This window comes from Lipotes vexillifer, unplaced genomic scaffold, assembly GCF_000442215.2.
Source record: "Lipotes vexillifer unplaced genomic scaffold, Lipotes_vexillifer_v1.1 scaffold521, whole genome shotgun sequence".
In the NCBI taxonomy this organism is placed as follows: Eukaryota; Metazoa; Chordata; class Mammalia; order Artiodactyla; family Lipotidae; genus Lipotes; species Lipotes vexillifer.
This window is the reverse complement of record NW_006778737.1, coordinates 330,009-352,680: the sequence shown is the minus strand read 5'-3', so window position 1 is coordinate 352,680 and position 22,672 is coordinate 330,009. Positions and strand designations below refer to the sequence as shown.

Sequence of the window (22,672 nt, the reverse complement as noted above, 5' to 3'; positions counted from 1 at the left end):
TGAAAAATGCATTGGAATTTTGATAGGGATTGCCCTGAATCTGTAGATTGCTTGAATAGTATGGTCATTTTAACAATATTCAATACAGTCCATGAGTGTGGCATATCTTTCCATCTGCTTGTGTCATAATCAATTTCTTTCATCCCTGCCTTACAGTCTTCTAAGGACAAATCTTTTACCTCCTTTTTTAGGTTTATTCCTAGGTATTCTTTTTGATGCAGTTGTAAGCGAGGTTGTTTTATTACTTTTTCTTTCTGAGAATTTGTTAATGAATACAAATGCCACAGATTTCTATATATTTTGTATCCTGTAATTTTACTGAATTCATTTATTAGTTCTCATAGTTTTTTGGGTTTAAGGTTTTCTGTGTATATTATCATGACATCTGCAAACAGTGACAGTTTTACTTCTTTCTTTGTAATTTGGGTTCCTTTTATTTCATTTTCTGATTCCTGTGGCTAGGATTTTCAGTACCTTGTGTCTTGCTTAACTAAGACTCCTGATACTATGTTGAATAAAAGTGGCAAGAGTGGGCATCCCTGTCTTGTTCCTCAATTAAAGGGAATGCTTTCAGGTTTTCTCTGTTGAGTATGATGTTGGCTGTGGGTTTGTCATATATAGACTTTCTTACATTGAGATATGTTCCCTCTATACCCACTTTGTTGAGAGTTGTTACCATAAATAGATGTTGAATTTTGTCATAAGTTTTTTCTGCATCTGTTGAGATGATCATATGATTTTTAGTCTTCAGTTTGTTAATGTGGTGTATCACATTGATTAATTTGAGGATATTAAACCATTGTTGCATCCCTGGGATAAATCCCTCTTGATGATGGTGTATGATCCTTTTAATGTACTGCTGAATTCTGTTTGCTAATATTTCATTGAGGATTTTTGCATCTATGTTCATCAATGATATTGGCCTATAATTTGCTTTTTTTGTGAAAATCTTTGTCTTTGGTATCACAGTGATGCTGGCCTTGTAGAATGGGTTCAGAAGTGTTCCTTCCTCTTTAATATTTTGGAATAGTCTGGCTAGGATAGGTGTCAGCTCACCTTTAAATGCTTGGTAGAATTCACCTGTGAAGCTGTCTTGTCCCGACTTTTGTTTCTTGGGAGTCTTTTTTAGAAGTAACTGATTCAGTTTCATTGCTGGTAATCTGTCTGTTCATATTTTTTTATTTCTTCCTGATGCCATCTTTGGAGATTATATGTTTCTAGGAATTTATCCACTTCTTCTAGGTTATCCATTTTGTTGGCATATGATTGTTCGTAGTAGTCTCTTAATCCTTCGGATTTCTGTGGTGTCGGTTGTAACTTCTCTTTCATTCCTCTCTCCCTTCCCTACTTCCTTTCTTTTTTTTTTTTTTTTTACAAACTTTTAACATACTTTATTGATTTAGGGGCCAAACAAGGCATCATTTGGACAGTTAAGAAAGGCACCTCATTGAAAATAATACATCACAGTGCTGCTGAGTGATCCCAGTCACAGGATTTGAGGATGGAAAGGATAGTCTTTGGATAATGTTGGTTAGGACACTTGCTCATTTATTAAAAAGGGTTCTTTCACACGACATGGGTGGAGGAAGGCAAGAGTGTAGGAATGTGGCATATGCTGGGTGGCTGCCAAGAGCTTACCCACGAGAGCAGGTGGGCTGGTAAATCAGTGATAAGTTGGGAGGGGAGTGAGACCAGCTGCCCCACCTGCCCCATGACTCCAGTAAACCTGATGTGCTGAGCTACTGCTCCCATGTACACACTCCATATCTCTTTCAAATGGGGAGATGACTTTTTGATCTCATGGTATGGGGAACCAGGGTTAGTAGTTAACTCCTGCCCTATTCCAAGCTACAGGGCAGACAGGACAACAGTGGGATTTCCTGCATTCCTGGGCTGCCATGAGGTTCTGATAAAAGCTGAGGTCTTAGGGCACTGGCTTTAAAAAATACTGTCACCAGTCTGGAGTAAATGAAAACGTGATTCCTTAGAAATAATACTGCCTCTCCCTGTTTCTATTTATACCCTCCAGTCAGTGTTTTAAAAAATTAATTTTTCCCTTTGCTTATACTTTTTAAGACTTCTACTCCATGTAAAAGAAATCGCTTCACCATGGCACTGCTGCTCTTCACATTCTCCTCTTGACCCCCTCACCAGTCCTCCCTCTCCATCCTTACCTGACCACCCCTGCCCTCTGCCCACTATCTAAGAGCAGGGATCATGCCGTGGAGTGATGAGCAGTGGTGCAGTCTTGGCCTTCTGTTACTAGGATGTAGCTTTGGAGAAGGCTGCTAGGATGCTTGCAGACATGACATCGGGGGTCTGGGATGCATCAGTGGCAGAGTGGATCCCTCGTTTACTGTAGTAAACCAGTGGGGTTGTCTGAGTGTGGTAGGCATCCAGGCAGATTTTTAAGGCCTTCTCATTATCTTCTGATCGGTGGACCAAGGGTTCCCCTGTGATGTCATCTTTCATGGGCTCCCTTGGGAAGTTGAACTCCTTGTGGTAGGAATGGCCACTCTGGGGGTCAGTCTGTCATCCTGTGATTCTCCAGATCAGCAGAGAGTCTGGAATGCTGAATTCAGTCACAGAATCAAGCTTCTGTTTCCTCTTTTCCATGAGGTCATCAAGCATTTCTGCCTGCCCCACAGTTCAAGGGAAGCCATCTAGAAGAAAACCATTTTTGCATGGAGGGGTCTCCAAATTCTTCTCAATGCACTCCACGACCATTCCATCTCTCACCAGTTTCCTGGCATCCATAGTTGCCTTCAGCTTTTTTCCCAGCTCTGAGCCAGAAGCCACTATGGCCTTCAGAATGTCTCCAGTAGCCAAATGGCAGACACAGAAGTTTTCAGCGAATTTGGGTGCCTGGGTACCCTTGCTGGCTCTGGGCGGCCCCAGCAGCACAGACTGGATGCCTTTAGGACACTCTTGGGCCCATTTGGCCGCGGGCACGTTGGGAGCCATGGCTGCCGAAGCCTCTCACTCTCTTTCATTTCCGATTTTATTTATTTGGGCCTCTTTCATTTTTTTCTTGATGAGTCTGGCTAAAGGTTTATCAATTTTTATCAATTTTATGTTTTCTAAGAACTAATTCTTAGTTTTACTGATTTTTTTCCTATGTTTTTCTTAGTCTCTATTTCATTTGCTTCTGCTCTGATCTTTATTATTTCCTTCCTTCTACTAACTTTGGGTGTTGTGTGTTCTTTTTCTAGTTCCTTTGGGCATAAGGTTAGATTGTTTATATGAAAATTTTCTTGTTTCCTGAGGTAGGTCTGTATTGTTATAAATTTCCCTCTTAGATTTGCTTTTGCAACCCATTCATTTTGGATCATTGTGTTTTCATTTCCTCTTTGCTTCAGGACGCACTGGTTGTTTAGTAGCATAGTGTTTTGTGTTTGTGTTTTTTTGCAGTTTTTTCCTTGTAGTTTATTTCTGATCTTATACCACTGTGGTCAGGAAACATGCTTGATATGATTTCAGTCTTTTTAAATTCATTGAGATTTGTTTTGTGTCTTAACCTGTAATCTATCCTGGAGAATGTTCCATGTGCACTTGAAAAGAATGTTTTTCTGCTGTTTTTGGATGAAATGTTCTTTATGTGTCTGTTAATTCCATCTGATGTATAATTTAAGATCAGGGTTTTCTTATTGATTGTCTGGATGATCTGTTCATTGATGTAAGTAGGGTGTTAGAGTTCCCTACTAGTTATTGTATTACCATCAATTTCTCTTTTTATCTCTGTCAATATTTGCTTTATGTATTTAGGTGCTCCTATGTTCAGTGCATATATATTTACAATTGGTGTTTCTTCTTGTTGGATTGATCCTTGTATCATTATGTAATGCCCTTCTTTGTCTCTTGTTACAATACTTGCTTTAAAGTCTGTTTTGTCTGATATAAGTATAGCTACCCCAGCTTTCCTTTTGTTTACATTTGCATGGAATACTTTTTTCCATCCTCTCACTTTCAGTCTCTGTGTGTATTTAGCTCTGAAGTGAGTCTCTTGTAGGCAGCATATAGATGGGTCTTGTTTTTATCCATTCAGCCACTCTGTCTTTTGATTGGCAAATTTAGTCCATTTACAATTTAAAGTAATTCTTGATAGGTATGTACTTATTGCCATTTTGTTGATTGTTTTCCAGTTGTTTTTGTATTCTTCTTAGTTTTCTTACACTTATTTTGCTCTCTTCCCTTGTGATTTGATGACTATCTTAAGTGTTTGGAATCCTTTCTCTTTTTGTGTGTGTTTCTATTATAGTTTTTTGGTTTGTGGTCACCATGAGGTTCATGTAAAACAATTTATATATATGGGGTTATTTTAAGTTGATGATCTCTTCAGTTTGAGTGCGTTCCAACAACCCTGTGTTCCTCCCAACCACATTTAATGTTTCTGACATCATATTTTATATCTTTTTATTTTGTGTATCACTTAACTACTTATTGTGGATATAGATGTTTTTTGCTACTTTTGTCTTTTTGCTTTCCTACTAGCTTTATAAGTGGTTGATCTACTACCTTTACTGTATGTTTGCTTTTACCAGTGAGATTATTTTCTTTCATAATTTTTATATTTCTAATTGTAGCCTTTTCTTTCCCACTTAAAGAAGTCCACTTAACGTTTCTTGTAAAGTTGGTTTAGTGGTGCTAAACTCTTAGGTTTTGTTTATCTGTAAAACCTTTTATCTCTTCGACAAATCTGAATGATAACCTTGCCAAGTAGTGTATTCTTGGTTGTAGGGTTTTTCCTTTCATCACTTTGGATATATGGTGCCACTCCCTTCTGATCCACAAAGCTTCTGTTGAAACATCAGGTGACAGTCTTATGGGAGTTCCCTTGTACATAACTAATTGCTTTTCTCTTGCTGCTTTTAAGATTCTCACTTTAATTTTTGCCATTTTAAATACGATATGTCTTGATGTGGCCCTCTTTGGGCTCATCTTGTTTGGGACTGTCTCTGGTTCCTGGACTTGGATGTGTTTCCTTTCCCAGATTGGGGATGTTTTCAGCTATTATTTCTTCAAATAATTTCTCTGCCCCGTCCTCTTAACTCTTCTCCTTCTGGGACCCCCTACAAGGCTAACGTTAGTATGCTTGATATTGTCTCAAACTATCATTTCTTTGATTCTTTTTTCTGTTCAGCTTGGGTGGTGTGCACTACTTTGTCTTGCAGGTTGCTGATCCATTCCTCTGTATCATTTAATCTACTGTTGATTTCATCTAGTATATTTTATTTTATTTTATTTTTATTTATTTTGTTTTTGGCTGCATTGGGTCTTCGTTGCTGTGCATGGGCTTTACTCTGGTTGAGGCGGGCGGGAGCTACTCTTCGTGGCGGTGCGCAGGCTTTTCGTTGCGGTGGCTTCACTTGTTGTGGAGCACGGGCTTCAGGCACACAGGCTTCAGTAGTTGTGGCACGTGGGCTCAGTAGTTGTGGCTCGCGGGCTCTAGAGAGCAGGCTCAGTAGTTGTGGCTCATGAGCTTAGTTGCTCCACGGCATGTGGGATCTTCCCGGACCAGGGCTTGAATCCGTGTCCCCTGTATTGGCAGGCGGATTATTAACCACTGTGCCACCAGGGAAGCCCTTGTCTAGTATATTTTAAAATTTCATTTATTGTATTTGTCACCTCTGTTTGGTTCTTCTTTATATCTTTATACTCTATTGACATTCTCACTGTGTTCATCCATTATTCTCCCCCTTTTTAAGAATTACCTTGAACTCTTTATTGGATAGATTGCATATCTCCACTTTTTCAGTTTATTTTTTCTGGCTTTGTCTTGATCCTTTATTTGGAACATATTTCACTGTCTCCTCAATTTGCCTAATTCTCTGTGTTTATTTCTGTGTGTGAGGTAGGTTTGTTACATTTCTCAATCTTGGAGAAATGTAGCAGAAACGTAGAAGACATCCTATGAGGTCCAGTACCTTTCTGTTTTGGCAGAGCCAACTTACTCGTCGTGCTGGTAGACGGGGTGGGCCCCTGGCTCGGTTGGCTACAAGGCCTTGCCTCATGTGGTGGCTGTGGGTCCGCCAGTGGGCAGGGTAGGCTTTCTGTGCCATTGGTTGCACGGCCTTTGGAGCCTGGTGTTGGTGCCAGACTTCTGGTGGGTGGAGCGGGCCCCCACGTGGTTGGGTGTGAAACCTGGGGGGCCTGGTGCTGATGCTGGCCTGCTAGTGAGTGAGGCCAGGTCCTGGTGTGTCTAGGTGCACAGCCTGTGGGTCATAGAGCTGGTGCCAGCTTACTGGTAGCTGGGTAAGACCCCAGCTAGAGGGAGGATTCCACACTACTGCTTCTGTGCTGGGACTTGAAGTGTGTGAGATTTTGCTCATGCCCTCTGAGAGCTGAGTCTGTTTTCCATAACCCTTCGTCTCTCCCAAACATAAGCCCACTGGTTTACGAAGGCAGACATTTTGCAGGTTTGTCTTCCCAGTGTAGGAGCCCAGTGTGGGGTTTGGGCACCTTGTTCCTTCGGGAGGCCTTCTAGCATTGTGATATTTTTCCCATTTGTGGGTTGTGTGAGAAGCTGTCATTATGGGATAAGAACCTGTCACCATGGAAGAGGAACCTGATTTGTTCTTTTCTTCTTGAAAGAATAGAATAAACGTCTGTATATAGAAGCTTCAGAGCCATGTATGCCACCTCAGTGTGGGAAGAACTGTCTAATAGGGGATTCCAAAGGTTAGTAAAAGATTAACCACACTATATTATTTTCTATTGCTGCCATAAAAGATTAGCACACATTTAGCACAACTTTTTTATTAGCTCATAGATCAGCAGTTCTGGTACATCATGGCTCAATTGGATTTTTTGCTTTGACTCTCATGAGACCAAAACCAAAGTGTGCTCCTTTCTAGAGGTTCCTGAGATCAGTGTGCTTCCAAGCTTGTTTAGGTTGTTGGTCAAATCTAGTTCCTTGTGTTTGTAGAACCAAGGTCCCCATTTCCTTGTTGGCTATTAACTGGGGACCATCCTCATTCCTTGGAGGCCCCTTCTGGTCCTTTCACATGGCCTCTATATCTCAGAACCAACAGTGGCTCATTGAAACTTTCTCATGCTTAGCGGTCTCTCTGGCTTCCCCATCTGCTATTTCTGTCTTCTGCCTCAGTCAGAGTAAGTTCTGAGCTTTGAAAGGGCTCATGTGATTAGATTGGGCCCACCCAGATATCTTAATATAGATATTAAGATTCCTATCTTAATATCTGTAACCTTAATTACATCTGGAAAGCCCCTTTTGCCATGTAATATAATGTATTCACAGGTTTTAGAAATGAGTGGACATCTTTGTTAGTGGGTGTTATTCTGCTGACTGTAGTTTGCCCCCTGCCCCCTACAGATTCACGTTCCTCCCAAATAAAAAATACATTTGCTCCATCCCAAAGTCTCAAAGGTCTCATCCCATTACAACATCAACTCAGAGTCCCCAAATCTCATCAGTTCAAAATTCCCATCATCTAAATCGTCTAAAATTATGTACAGACGAGGGTCTTGGTATAACCTATTATGTACAACTCCTGAGGCACAATTCCTCTCCATCAGGGGACGTATGAAACTAAAACAATGTATCTGCTTCCAATAGACAATGATAGGTTAGGCATAGGATAAGTTACAGACGTTCCAGGTTAAACAAGGGAGAAATGGAAGGTAAAAGGGAGCTACTAGGTTCAAGGCAGTTTCAAAATCCAGCAGGGCAAACTTCACTAGGTTTCAAGGCCTGGAAATAATCCTCTGGTTCTTGGTTCCACGCTAAAATCCTATCGCATCCGTTTTTCTCAGGCGCTCTCCCATTCAAGTACTAACCAGGCCCAAAGCTTGCTTAAGTTCCAAGATCAGATGAGATCAGGTACACGGGTAGAGGTGAATGACCAGGATGCTGCTGAGAGCACCCAACATTGTGCCATATAAGACATAGTGGATAGAATAATGACTGCTTAGTAAGAAAGACTTTGGACAAAGAAGCTCTCGTCATGGGAGAGATGGATCCTGTTTTCTTCATGTTCCCAAATGAGTAGAACAAAGGCCATTGTATATAAGGTTCAAGGAGAAGTATTTCAGCTCAGAAAGAGTCCTCTGGTAGATTTCTGTTGGAGTCCAAAAATGGTTAAAGACTAACCACCCACCTGGACTTTTCCATGAAGCTTTCCATAGTCCTTCCCTCATCAGGCCTGTATGCTTACCTCTCATTCTCTCCCATTATTAGCGTATTGTTCAAAACTGGTGAGGATCTAACAGGGGGCTGAGAAACAAACCAACAGTCAGGTTCAGTTAGCTGTTAAAACCCTAGACATTTGCAGAGCGTGAAGGAAACACAAATAGCAATCTAAACCTGGTGTTATGTTAGTAATTAAGGGTGTGAGTTTAAGAGTCAGATACCTTGGTCACACTCTCAAGTTTACTAGTTCTGTGATCGTGGGCATATTATTTAACTCTGAGTTTGAGTGTTGGCAGCTTTGTCATGGGGGTGGTAACTCCTACCTATAGGGGTGTTATGCAGATTCACCCAGGAGCTAGATGGGAGGCATGGAGCTTGGCATATGGTAAGCAGTCTGTAAATGGTAGCCGCTATTATTGTGGTCTGGTAATCTAGTTATGTCTTCCCTCTTCCACTAGACAGTCAAGTTCCTTGAGACCTGACCTGTTACATAGTCACTGTGTTACATCTATCTTACTTTAAATTATTTTTTATTTTTTAAAATAATTTTTAAAATTTTATTTTATTGAGGTGTAGTTGATTTACAATATCATATAAGTTGCATGTATGCAACGTAGTGATTCACAATTTTTAAAGGTCATACTCCATTTATAGTTATTATAAAAATTGGCTGTACTCCCTGTGCTGCACAATATATCCTTGTAGCTTATTTATTTTATTCTTTGTAGTTTGTACTTCTTCGCACCCTCCCCCTCTCTTGCCCCTCCCTGTTACATTTATCTTTGATATCTCTGTATTGTTTATTATGTAGTAGGTCCTTAGTAATTATTGAATTAAATAACTAAACTTTATTATTTAGTTTATTTGGGACAAACTTTATCCCAAAAAACTTTGGACATCGCTAACACCACTGGCCAAATATTTGAAAGCTGGCATCTCATTCTATTAATTTCTATTGTTCCCAGGATCATAGTGTCCAAAGGAACAAGATAAATCTGTCAAACCATCTTTAATGCAGATTTAGCAAAAAGTCAGTGATATATCAAAACAAATTAAGGGAATTGTATATGTGCAGAGATTCAGATGGTATGGTCTTATGTTCCCAAATATCCATTTTTTGTGAGGACTAAAAAAATAATTTAACAGTAAGTTTACTTCGCTGTACAGTAGAAACTGACACAACATTGTAAAATAACTCTACCCCAATTAAAAAAAAAACAGTAAGCTTATATCATTTTTACATATTTCCATTGAAACTGCTTTCCCATCTCTCTGGAATTTGAAGTCTTCTGTATAAGACCAAGATCTTCATGAGAACTTAAATGGCCTTACACAGCCTGTCCTTTTCCTAGCCGTGACCTCTTGGGCCTCATCTCCCAGCGCCCTCTTCATCACTCTCTCCACTCCAACAGCACTGTGCAACTCACCATCTCCCGAAACCTCTAGGCATGATAACACTTCCACTGAGAATGCTTGCATCGGAGTGTAAGGCAGGTATATTCTGTGTTTTACCTGGCACATAGTGGTCCTTCAGTATTTCTTGAATTATTCAGGCAGACCCAGTGGCGACGATAGCCAGTATCAGATCACAGAACAAGTGGCAGGGAAGGCATTCTGCCAGGCTTCATTCTGTAATATACTTTCAGGAATACTAATAACCATTCAGGGGCAACAAGAAAAATAAGGATGAGTTTCAGTGATTGAGAGTGTGCTGAGCGCCAGCCCAGCCAAGCACTACACATGCTTACCTCAACTCAACTTCACCGTCCTGAGGATCAGAAAACATTCAGGCACTTGCCTAAGGTCACACACTGAGTAGACGGAGTGGACAGGATCCGTTTAACTGTAGTGGATGAATTTTAAAACTTTCAAGAGCTTCCCAAATAGTGAGGTTCCATTTTTAACTTTTGTTATTGTTTTATTATGTGGGCAAAGAATGTGTCCTATATCACTTCTGCCTTTTGGAATCCATTTGAGATTTTTCTTGGTGGTCTGGTATGTGATCAATCTGTTTATATATTCCATGGAATCTTGAAATGGAAATCTATAGGATCCAAAATAGAATTGTCTGTTAATTCAGTCTGACTAATTATATCACTTAAATCTTTTACGTAGTTATTTTTTAGTACTTGCTCTGTCAAACATTGAGAATGATGTTAATATTTGAAAGCAACTGTTTTTTATCCACTTCTGTGTGCCTAACCATGTTTGCCATTTGTTTTAATATCTAATATGGATATCAGTACCAGACAACTGTTATTGAGAGTAAGTTTCTGTATGTTTTCAAGTATTCAAGAAAAGATTGAAAAATGGAAGACTGAATCAAAGGAAGATTACGGCGGTGGCTACAATGAAAGAAGCCAGTGGATATAAAGGTGTCACCTTTAAATATCAAATCAAAGCCAAGTGGTGAAACATGGGCAGTAAGCGTGGTGGTTAGAAGCAGACACCCTGGAACCAGACTTCCTGGCATAAATCCCAGCAGTGCAGTTCAGTAGACTGGGCAAGTTATTAACTTCTCTATGCTTCCATTTCTTGGTGTGAAAAATGGTGATAATAATAGTACCTACCTAAGGAGGTTATTGTGATGATTAAACAAGTTACTATTTATAAAGTGCTTAGAAGAGTGCTTAGCACATAGCAGTGTATAAGTATCTATTAGCTATTATCATCCTTCACATCAGACTCCTTTTGGTCCAAAGGTATTCTAGAACCACCAGGCTTATAAGTATAATGTCAATTGTACTGTTTCATTCAATGTGTCTATATTAATTGAGCACTTACTCTTGGCAGGCACTATATTAGTTACTGGGAGTATAATGGACATACAGGGTCCCTATGCCCATGGAATTTACCACTCAGTGGTAAATACAGACATGAAGCTATTAATTGCAGCCATGTCCAATGATAGGAAGAAAAGGTACACAGTACTATGAAAGTCTAAATGAGGGTGGAGGAGGATGTAGACTAGTCTGGAGGGTCAGGTAATGGCTCTTCTGTGACATATTTGTAATCTATGGCTTTAAAATAAATTACCCCAAACACTTAGTGTCTTAATACAGCAAATGCTTATTATCTCATAGATTCTGTGGGTCTGGAATATGGGAGTCACTTAGCTCAGTGGTTCTGGCCCAGAGTACCTCAAGAGGTTGCAGTCAAGCTGTTGGGTAGGACCACAGGCATCTGAAGGCTTCACCGAGGCTGGACAGTCCACTTCTACAATGGCTTATTCACATGACTGTTGGCAGGAGGCCTCAGTTTCATGTCATATGGGCCTCTCTTTAGAGCTTGAATGTCCTCATGTTGTGGCAGCTGGCTTCTCCCAGAACAAGTGGTCCAAGAACGTGAGTAAGAAGGATGCCATAATGTCTTTTATGACCAAGCCTCAGAAGTCACACATGTTACTTCTACTGTATTCTCTTTGTTAGAACTGAGTTATTAAGTCCAGTCCACAGCCAAGGGGAAGATATTTAGGCTTCACCTTATAAAGGGGGTATACAAAATTTGTGGACATAATTTAAATTACCACACAAGGAGATGGCTAGATTGATTATTGAAGATATTCTAGACCAGGGGTTGACAAACTTTATGTACAAGGCCAGGTAGTAAATATTTCTTGCTTTGTGAGTCCATATTGTCTCTGTTATAACTACTCAACTCTGCCATGAAATGAAATGAATGCAACCATAGACAATATGTAAGTGAATGGATATAGTAGTGTTTCAATAAAACTTTATTTACCAGAACTGATGGTGGGCTATAGTTTGCTGACCCCTACAGATACAAGAGATGAAAAGGGTAGAGGATTATTTCAAGCAGAAAAACAGAATGTTTCATAAAGAACAGAATTATTGGGCACTTCAGAGTAAAGGTACCAAAAAAGGTTTTTTTTTTCATGTACTAGGAGGTTTACTACAAAATTGTTTGTAATAGAAAAAAAGAATAGAGAACACTTATTTCCGCACATAAATTCTAAAAACATAGATATTGTTGAGGTAAAAACCAAAATGCAAAAAGCTTTGTGCAGTATGGACAGCTGTCATTTATGTAAATGAGAAAACAATGTACTCTGTTGTTAGATTTTACTATTTATGAGGACATACATATGTAATAAAAGCACAGAACATGCATGAGAAAGACACCAACTTTAGATGATGGTTTCTCCCTAGCAGAATGGAAGTGGTGAAGGTTGTGGAACTTAAACAGTTTCTGTTATATCTTTATGGTTTAAAAATTTTTTAAAATTGTGATGAATGCACACAACATAAAATTTACTACCTTAACCATTCTTAAGTGTACAGTTCAGTAGTGTTAAGTATATTCACACTGTTATGCAACCAATCTTGAGAACTTTTTCATTTTGCAAAATCGAAACTCTGTACCCATTAAACAACTCTCCATTTCCCCCTGCTCTCAGCCCCTGGCAGTAATCATTCTACTTTCTGTTTCTATGGTTTTGACCACTCTAGATGCCTCCTATCAACCATTACAGTATTTGTCTTTTTGTGACTGCTTTATTTCACTAAGCATAATGTCCTTGAGTTTTATCCATGTTGTAGCAGGTGTTAGAATTTCCTTCCTTTAAAGCTGAGTAATACATTGTATGTATACACCACATTTGATTATTCATCCATCTGTTGATGGACACTTCAGTTGCTTCCACCTTTTGGCTATTCTGATAATGCTGCTATGAACATGGGTGTACAAATCTAAAACAGAGTTTTGATTTTTTTTTTTTTGCGGTACGCGGGCCTCTCACTGTTCTGGCCTCTCCTGTTGCGGAGCACGGGCTCCGGACGCGCAGGCTCAGTGGCCATGGCTCACGGGCCCAGCCGCTCCGCGGCATGTGGGATCCTCTCGGACCAGGGCACGAACCCGTGTCCCCCGCATCGGCGGGCGGACTCTCAACCACTGCGCCACCAGGGAAGCCCCTAAAACAGAGTTTTGATGAAAGAAATGGTCAGTAAATCATTGTGCAATATAGCAGCCTGAGCAAATATGGAAGCCTGAAGGTCTTTTTTCCTTCCATTCTCCCACAGCACATTCCAGTCAGACTTTCACTCACACTATCCACCTACTGGATAGTCACGGTTATTAATGCCCTGCATGTTGCTAAGTCCTGTGGTCTTTCCTGTGGCCTCATCCTATTAACTGCTCAGCAGCAATTGATAAGGTGGTCTCTCCTGCATCCTGGGCTTATTTTCTTCACTTGATTTCCAGGATGCTACTCTCCTGCTTCTTTTCCTACCTCTATTTCTTCTCAGCCTCCTTTGCTGCTTCCTCCTCACTTCTCAGACCCCTTAATGTTGGATTGCCCCTGGGCTCAGTCCTCTGATTTCTCCTCTCCTCTCTATGCTTAGTCCCTAGTTGGTTTCTAGGCTCATTGCTTTAAATGCTATCTATTCACCGATTTCAAATTTGTAATTGTAGCTTTTACTTCTCCCCTCACATCCAACTCATCTATTAAACCGCCTACTCAGCATCTCCACTTGAATGTCTGATAGCATCACAAACTTAACACAGGCAAAACCAAACTCTTGATTCCCTTAACTCCCACTTCTCCCCAGTCTTGCCTATGTTGGTATTCCACTTCCATTCTTCCTATTGCTCAGGCTAAAAGCCTTGAAGCCATCCTTTACTTGTCTCTTTCTCTAATCCCAGGCCATCTATCAAGAAGTCAAGTGAGCCTCACCTTCAAAGCATATCCAAACTCAGTTCCTTCCCATTGCCTCCACTGTGGTCCAAGGTTCTGTCATCCCTTGCCGGGGTTATTCTAGTTTCTTCTTACTAGGCCCTATGGTTCTTCTCTTACCTCCCTCCTCAATCCAAAACCACACTTCAGTCCAGTAGCTGAAGTAATCCTTTATGAATGTGCATCATATCCATATCATGGTTTGTCTTTCCTCAGAACCTTCCAGTGGCTCCCCATTTTTCTCAGAGTAAAACCAGTATCCCTACAATGGACTCCAAATGTATACCTAGCTTCCCATCATCCCCCACCCCTGGACTTCTCCGACTGACTACTTTCCCCATCCCTTATACAGCTCTAGACATGTACGTAAATATTTACCATTCCCCCTGCCTGGAATATCTGCACAACTGGTTCCCTCATTTCCTTTAGATCTTTGTTCAGATGTCACCTTTTCCTGACGCTTTCCCTAATCACCCTATTTAAAATGGCTATCAATCCCTCACCTCCCAAATGTCCCACTCCACCTTCATGACTTTACAGCACTTATGACAAACTGGTTTGGTCACATTTTTAAATTGTTGTGCCTCTCTCCAATTGGAATTTGAAATGAAAAAACACATGAGTACTGAGATGTTTGTCTATTTGGTTTACTGCTGTATTTCCTATATCCCTTGCATCAAATTATTTTTTGAATATATGAAGCTCTGCTGTATCTTAAGACTGATCTGAGTTGATGCTGAGATTATAGTGTTTCTTTCCTCTTGGTTTCTCCAATTGGTTTTGTTCCTTAAAAGAGGCAATTTAAAAATATGGCTTCAGAATCTTTGGCACTCTTCCTTGAAATTTGAGCAGGCTTGTGACTGCTTTAATCAACATAGCATTGCAGAAGTGATGCTATGGGACTTCTGAGGTTACGTAATAAAAGACCATGCAGTCTCTGGCTTATTTTCTGGAACACTTGCTCTTGGAATCTTTACACCTCACTGTAGGAGGTGGGAGTACCCTGAGGCTGCCATGCTGTGAGGAAGCCCAAGTCACATGGAGAGGCCATATATAGTTGCTCAGATTGAGAATTCCAGCTAAACCTGGACTTCAAGTTATTTTTCAGCCAAGGCACCAGACACATGGGTGGAGAAGCCATCTTGGAAGTGGATCCACCAGCCCCAGCTGTTCCAGCCCTCTGACACCATGCTTTAGAAACAAGCCTTCCTTATTCTCTCCTTTATGAATTCCTGACCCAGAATTCATGAGCATAATAAAATGGTGGTGGTTGGACACCACTAAAATTTGGGGTGATTTGTTACATAGCAGTAGATGACCAGAATGGTAAGGTGGAAAGGCCAGATAAAAATAGTAAATTACCTTTAGAGAGAAAGTTAAGTTTTGATTTTTTTTTTTTTTTTTTTTTTTTTTTTTTTTTTTGTCTACTGGAGAAAGTATATGGTATGTGCAAACATTATTCTGTCAAGCTCATCTTGTATGCTAGTGTTCATCCAGATTAACTCACTAGACTTCAGATTCTCATTAACTGCCAAGTAATGTCATCCTGATGAACCACTTGAGATTTCATGCTCAAAATTCTGGGGTCTTGGTATATTTCCATGCTGAACACCTGGAGGAGCTGGCAGTTTTAGACCAGCTCAGGCCAACCTAGTCATTAGATTATAGAAAAATAACCTCGGTATCAGTGTTGCAATGAGATATCCAATTTTCTTCTTTTATTTTTATTCTGTTTTTGAAATGGAGAATGAGTGTGATTAGAAATATCAGCCAGAGATCAGCTTTTCAGAATCAGCTGCTATTAAAAATCTGGATGTTCTCAGAGCTGGAAGGGCCATTAGAAACTCACTCATAAAACTGCTTATTTTACTGATCAGAGAGGGGAAGGGGCATGACCAAGGTCTCAGGCTGGGTCTGGACAGGGTCCTGGCTCCCCACTCCCCATGTGGTTCTTATTGAGATGAAAGAGTGGTTTTTAGCCTGTAGTCTGGTTCAAAGATGAACTTCTTGGGTGTTGGAACAGGCGTTCTGAACCAGCTGTAATGGTATAAAATTTGTTTATGCGTGCTTTTGTGTCCATTTCTGGAGATAATCCACAGCTTCCGTCTGATTCTTACAGAGATCAGTGACCCAGAAAAGCATAGAACCACTGCACTTGATGGTTTATTACTGTCATTTAAAAACTTCTAGAGTAAGTTAATTCTTGTCCTCTCACATCCCTACACCACATGCTGCTGGGGAAATTCTTTAGTTATTTAAGGTTAGTGCCTAATGGGTGCATCTTTCAGATGGTTAAGGATAGTTGGAGCACCAGCAACCAACTCATCTTACTCTCAGTTTAGAAAAATTTGGCAAGCACTCACATGTTAACATCACTTTTGTAATTCAAAAACAACAAACAATACAGGACTAGGTAGGTATTATTTTTCCTTCCAGCCATTGCAGTAGTTAAAGCAGAGAGCCCTGGGATCTCTACAGATAAAGCCTGAAAGCGCAGAGACTAACTTAATAGAAATTTATTTTTCCTGTGCTCCACCATCCAGTGTGGGTGTTCAGCAGACTTTTCACATGGCGTTTCAGGAACCCAGGTTCCTTTTATCTTGGGGCTCTGCCATCTTCTTGGGTCTTGGAGTCCTTTACTTCTAGTCAGCAGACAGGAAAAGAGGGAGAGTTGAGGACAGGGTAGGAGGTTTTTATGGACTTGAGTTCTTCATTTTTCCCCACATTCCACTGGCCAGAAATAGGTCACATGGTCTCACCTGGATACAAGGGTGGTGGTGGTGGTACTTCCTAGCAATAGCTCTACACTGATGAAGAGGCACACAAATCTTTGTTGGGCAACTGGTCCTCTCTGCCGCAGTCAGGGTGTGCATTTTAATGATCCTGAATCTCAGAGATGGATAAAGTGTCTGAGATGGGACTTTCAGACAATCCCTAAAGTCTGTAGGTGGCTTATAATCTTCACTTACCTGACACCTTAAGAATTAAGGTGATCCTCAGAAACTGTGAAGCCAGAATTGATTGAAATATAATGTAGTTAGGGTAGGAATATTGCACTTCTTGGGTAGTTGGAGATTTTATTTTTTTAAGGAGTGACAGAGAGGGTGAGGGCCCAATCTGGATTTTGAGCTGGTTTATATTATAATAGAACTCGTATAATTATAGCAAAGAGAACTCTGTTTTCATTTTTGCAAAACTATTGCTACAAGTTTAGCTTTGTTATTGCATGTTTACCCTTAAAAATCTTTTCATGCTTGGCAGAGATTATAACGGCACATGTCTTTACCCTATGGTTTTTTGTTGCTTAGTTGCTTCATGATTATTTTTGTTCTATACAATCTTAACCTCTCTCCTCAAATTATCGTATGATTTTTATTCTGGAACTTGACTGGCTATGGTATGAAATTATCATGAATTTCATTCTCAGCTTTTTTCATTAAGATGTTTTTGATGCCACATGGTATCAGAATTGGTGACCTATGAAATGTGTTACTCCTACCACTTACCGTGGAACAACTCTAACAAGTGACTTACTTTCTGTTTTGTCATCTATAAGATTTTATTGGTCTAGTGAACTCCAACAATCTTGGAAGTTATGTTGAGGGCTAAGTAGCTCTGTTTTTTAGCCTGAAATCCTTATGTGAGGTGCCCAGTGGTGTGCTGGAACTGGAGTCAGTAATACTTGACCTCATCCCTTCCAGAAATACGTTCGGGGCAAAAATGTCCTAACTGATGTTGAGGCCATTTTGAACAATGAGGAAGCACTAATTCTAGTTCTGCTCAGATTGAAGTCTGAGAAGCAGTTTTGTGTGCCACTGATGACTTTGAGAAGAAAATATGCTACAGTGCAGAGCTGTAGCAGTAATTCCCCAGTACTGATCCCTAGACTTATGCACCATGGCCCTTGACCAAGTCTTCTTGGACTGCTGGAAAATAAGAACAATGTAATAGGACATGGGTGAAAGGTTGCCTGTTTTCTTATCCTGGGATCCAGGGAAGGACTCTCTTTTTTTGTGCAATTCTGTTATTCTGACAATTTTTACATAAATATGTTCTATCTTAATGAAATGGTGATGAGAGTAGATGGTAGTGGTGGACGTGGGGTTAATTTTAATGTCCTTACTTAGATAAAGCCAGAAATTATGTTGGTCCTCTTCTTTAACACCCAAGGTTTTTCTTTTCTTTTTTTAAATGTTGGCGGTCCAATGGAATGTAAAGACCTAAAACTACTCCATGTCGACTTTAAATGACTTTTCAGGAAGCACATAAATCTTATGGAATTATCCATAGGTGACTTATAAGTCAAATAAGTCTTAATGGAATTGCTCCATAGGTGCAATTACTCACTTAGGTGAGTAATTGTAGGTGAGTAATTGTATCAGCAGTGTGGACATGCATGAGCACTTTTGTTTACTCCTATCATGGCCTACTTTCATAAAAGTGTTGATAATTATCATTAAGAAAATCAAAGCATGAACTGAACAAACTTTATCTCTTCTCTTCTGCCAGATCAATCTTTCAAAGTTTTGACAGACTCTTTTTTTATTTTTTTTTTGAGAAGAGGCATGTAAAAAGTAAGCTTTGAAGCTTAAAATTGTAATGTTTTTTTGCTTTTTACCTAAAGAAGTTACTGGGTCTACATCTGGATTTAACCATTTTTTCTCCCCTCTAACACTGTTGATATTAATGCCAGTTTTAATTTCTTGGCATCATGAATGCATAAGCATATCACATACAGATGTGATTTTGAACAAGGGCTGAAACTGTAAATTAGGAAGCAAGAGATTCATAGGGTTTCATCAGACCAGTTCACTCCAAAAAGTGACACAGTTGTACTGAAAATGTTTTAAATTGCTCATTTCAAACCTACTTCAGTAGCAAAATGCCACCCGTGCAGCAGATTTGCAACTACGTTAGTCATTTTCTTTCCTCCGTTTCCTTGCTGTGTTTGTATTGGGAGCACGGAGTAATGTAATTTACTAAATTATGATTTGATGGCTGGGCAACAGCCCCAGTGTTGAACAGTATTTGGACTATGATTACTTGCTGGCTTTGTCACAGTTGACATTAATTATTGATGGAAGTTTCAGAAATAGCGCATGTGCCAGGAGCTTTTCACCGCAACGCAGGCTCCAGGCAGGAGGGATGCTAAAGAGGGTGGGGGAAGAGGCACCTGTGGCTTGTTTATGTCTGTACACAGCGAGCCTGGACCTGGTGGGCTGAGTGGTACCTGTGTAAAGGTCATGGTATAACGGAAGGATGAACCGTCAGGCTTATTTCTATCGTGTTCCTCCCCAGGAATTACACCGAAGAAGCCAACTTCAGCCAGAGCCAGCCAAGACGAAGGCTCTCCAGACTGTCATTGAAATGAAGGTAGGAGCTGTTCACATTTCTCAAAAACAGCTGTTCCCCTGGAGTTTGTTCTAAACTTGATGGTGCCTAACACAAACGTGTGAAATGAACCTTGTGTTTTTCTCTAGACACCCTGGTGGGTGCTTTTCTTCTTGGTTTTTTTTTTTTTTTTTTGGCCTTCTCTGGTGCATTTAATTTATTGGTCCTTTAATTAGGATGCCTTTTCTGGGCAAAAGAATAAAGGGCTCAAGTATCCCTTGTCTGAAAGGAGCTGGGTTGATTTCCAGAGCATAGCCAATGCTTTCAACCCTAAGAGAGGTTTTGTGTGTGCTTTAAAAGTAAATTTCTAAAGCTAGAGTAATTCTTTTTTTCCTCCCATTCACATTACAATGAAAAGATACCTTGAGAAACTAAGATTTGCAAAGAGAAGTTGTTGTACATGCAATGGAGGCGTTAAATGATTAAAATTATGCTATCAGCAAAATTTACTTTTCAAAGAATAATACTTTCTTATGACTCCAGTATTTTCTCCTAACCAAGTCTGGAATTAACAATAATTTATTAAATACTCACAAGGTATTCTATTTAGCAGTGGATGCATAGAAATATTTAAAAGAAGCAAAGATCCTCCTGCATGGATTTAGGGCATTTAAAGAATAATGAAGTAAATAATGATGAGCAAGCTGTAAAGAAACAGATCTAAATGAAAGCCAGTTGCTTTGTCAGTTGGTAGAAATTTGAAGTCTTTTACTTCTAGTTTTTGACAGAAGGAAGCAAATAGTATTTATCTTAAGAATAAATAATTCTTGATTTACGTTGTTCCCCGAAGAAAAAAAATTTATAATGATGATGTTTGCAATCTGGTTATTTCACGCATAAGTTTAACATTCGAGAGTTTGCTGGTCACCATCATCCTACAAAAGACTTCTGAAACTTGTTGATAGGGTAATGATTTTTCTGTCTTGTAGCACATGATTTTGAATTGTCTGCCCCAAAGTTCCCAAGTCCTGGGGAAAAAGAAACTAATACGAGCTACTGAGTTCCTGGTGTGTACAATTGTGACTTCGTATTTTTTTTTTCTAGTCAATGACAGTGTCTTCATCCAAGTGGATTTTTGTGGAAATAATGTAGAACATTTGCTTTAAAACTTTATGTCCCCTAAATGAGGTTACATGATTCAAGGCACTTATACTGCATTTGCAGGAAATTGGTTTGAAAAATATTATCAAAGGGATCAAATGATAGTAAGATTAAAAAAAAGCTAATATTGGCTCATCAATTCATTTTGAATTTGTGTAATTTTTACTTAGCAATATTTTGAAAATAAACTTACCATTCTATACTTGTGGGGGAGTGTAGAATCTCGTAACTGAGATTTCATCCTCACTTCACATTGGAACCAAACTGGAAACTTGGCTCAGGCTTAAAAGAAAAAAAGACAAGACAAAAGATTTTATTTTATTTTTTTGCAAAGAGTCATTTAGTCCTCCTTCTACCCACCTGCATACCTACCTCCCCAGTTCCAGCACAATTAGTAATAGAAGAGGATGTATATAAAACTATTTCCAAATTATCTTTAAAAAAAAAAAAAAGAAGATTGAGTTTCAAAAACCTTTGGAGAAACCAGGAATGACATCTATCCCAGAGCAGTGGGCATTTTCCTGATAAAGTTCTCTGTACAATTAGTAATTTTTTGTGACTTTTATAAGTAGAAACTCTGATTATAGCTTACTCTTTTTTAGCATCATATGTTTTATTAGAAAACAAAAAATAGTAAATAAAGCACTCATTTAGGCTATCTACATGAGAAGGCATAAAATATAATTTTTAGGGCACATTCACATCCATATGTTAACAGTAAATTGAGTCCAGAGGGTTTTTTTTTTTAAATGGATGCCAGGGATCCTGATTTGTAGAAGAACACATTTATTTTTAGGACATTGATAGTCAATATACTTATATACTTGTCAGGGAACTGAGCCTGGGGTTTTTCTATTGTCTTTTGGATGCCTGTTAATTTACAAAGCACTGCCTTCTGTTTTGTCAGTGGAGAAGTCTGGGTCCCATTAGCATCTATACTTAACATGCATAAATTGAGTTATGGAGGCAGCTGGTAGAGGGTCATCTCCTCAGCCATGTGTGTAGGTTGTGACAGAGCCTGTGATCTCTTCTGATTTTGTATATTATTTCTGTTTGAAATTGGAGGGAATATTGGAAAGCCATATTTTACAAGACTTAGGGTTGACTACCAAATAGAACTGACCCTTAAACCTGATGGGTGGGACTTGAGACATTGGTTGTATTTTAATTTAAAAACCTTGGGTAAACATCAGTATCATCTAGTGCCTTGGCAAAATCTGAAGTTAAAAGGAGCTTTCCTAGAGTAATTTGGACCTTTAGTTTCAGGGAGATGACACGAGTTAAGGGTTTAGAACTTACCCCTACTTTTCCCTTGCTTCTTAGAGAAACTGAGGGTGAAATTGTGACTCCTCATCTTCTCCAAAAATATACTTTGCATCAACTCAAGAAAGGTGTTTGTTGTGAACATCTGTGAAATCTTGTCCAAATGAAAGCACTTTTAGAACCCCAGTCTGGTAGTTCTAGTAGATCTCTATGTACCCCTCTGGGCTTTTAGAGTTGTGAAAATATGTCTGTCAGGGAGGGCCATCTGCACACACCAAAGTGGGGGCAATTCACTTGCAGCCATCACAGCTGCTGCCAGCCAGTTGAACCAGGGGGGCTAAAGTCACCCGAATGAAAATAAAAGGAAGCAAAGTGAATGAAGTTGTTTGTGATTTATCTTACTTCAGGAAGCTCCAAGTTTTAATTTTGATCTTGGTTTGGTCTGGCAGGTATGTTCCAGGTTTGCACTTAGAACATTGCATGTGTTTTTCAGAAAAGTTAGTTTTCTCGTAAATGTTGCAGTGCTCCTCCGTTTCTTGCTTTTGTGTCTAAAGATTCTTAGCTTCTCTCTTCTGCTCTTATGGAGAACTGTCAATAAAAAGGTAGTTAAAAGGGCTTCTTTCCTCTTTTTTCTTTAATGTTAATTCCTTTGAAAGAATGTGTTTTTAACCTACTTTTATTATAAATTTGACATGACATAAACAAAAGTTTTACTTTCTTGGGTTCATTCATAAAGCTCTATCCAGTTTTTTAAAAAAATTTTATTTATTTTTGGCTGCGTTGGGTCTTCGTTGCTGTGCGCGGGCTTTCTCTAGTTGTGGCGAACGGGGGCTACTCTTCGTTGCGGCGTGCGGGCTTCTCATTGCAGTGGCTTCTCTTGTTGCAGAGCACAGGCTCTATGCACACAGGCTTCAGTAGTTGTGGCTCACAGGCTCTAGAGAGCAGGCTCAGTAGTTGTGGCGCACGGGCTTAGTTGCTTCGCGACATGTGGGATCTTCTGGACTGGGGAATGAACCCATGTCCCCTGCATTGGCAGGCGGATTCTTAAACACCGCGCCACCAGGGAAGTCCCCCCC

General features: G+C 39.7%; 1 protein-coding gene and 1 pseudogene across 1 annotated transcript in view; one reads left to right on the top strand and one right to left on the bottom strand.

Annotated features, from left to right (window-relative positions):
- Positions 1–22,672, top strand: part of ERC2 (ELKS/RAB6-interacting/CAST family member 2) — a gene marked incomplete at its 3' end in the record, with an annotated part of 575,666 nt that overhangs the window by 268,504 nt on the left and 284,490 nt on the right. Inside the window, exon 4 of the mRNA XM_007451771.1 lies at positions 19,140–19,214. Within this exon, the coding sequence (XP_007451833.1) occupies positions 19,140–19,214 (75 nt within the window). The remainder of the gene's footprint in view (positions 1–19,139; positions 19,215–22,672) is intronic.
- On the bottom strand, positions 2,263–2,964 carry LOC103082196 (adenylate kinase 2, mitochondrial pseudogene; annotated as a pseudogene).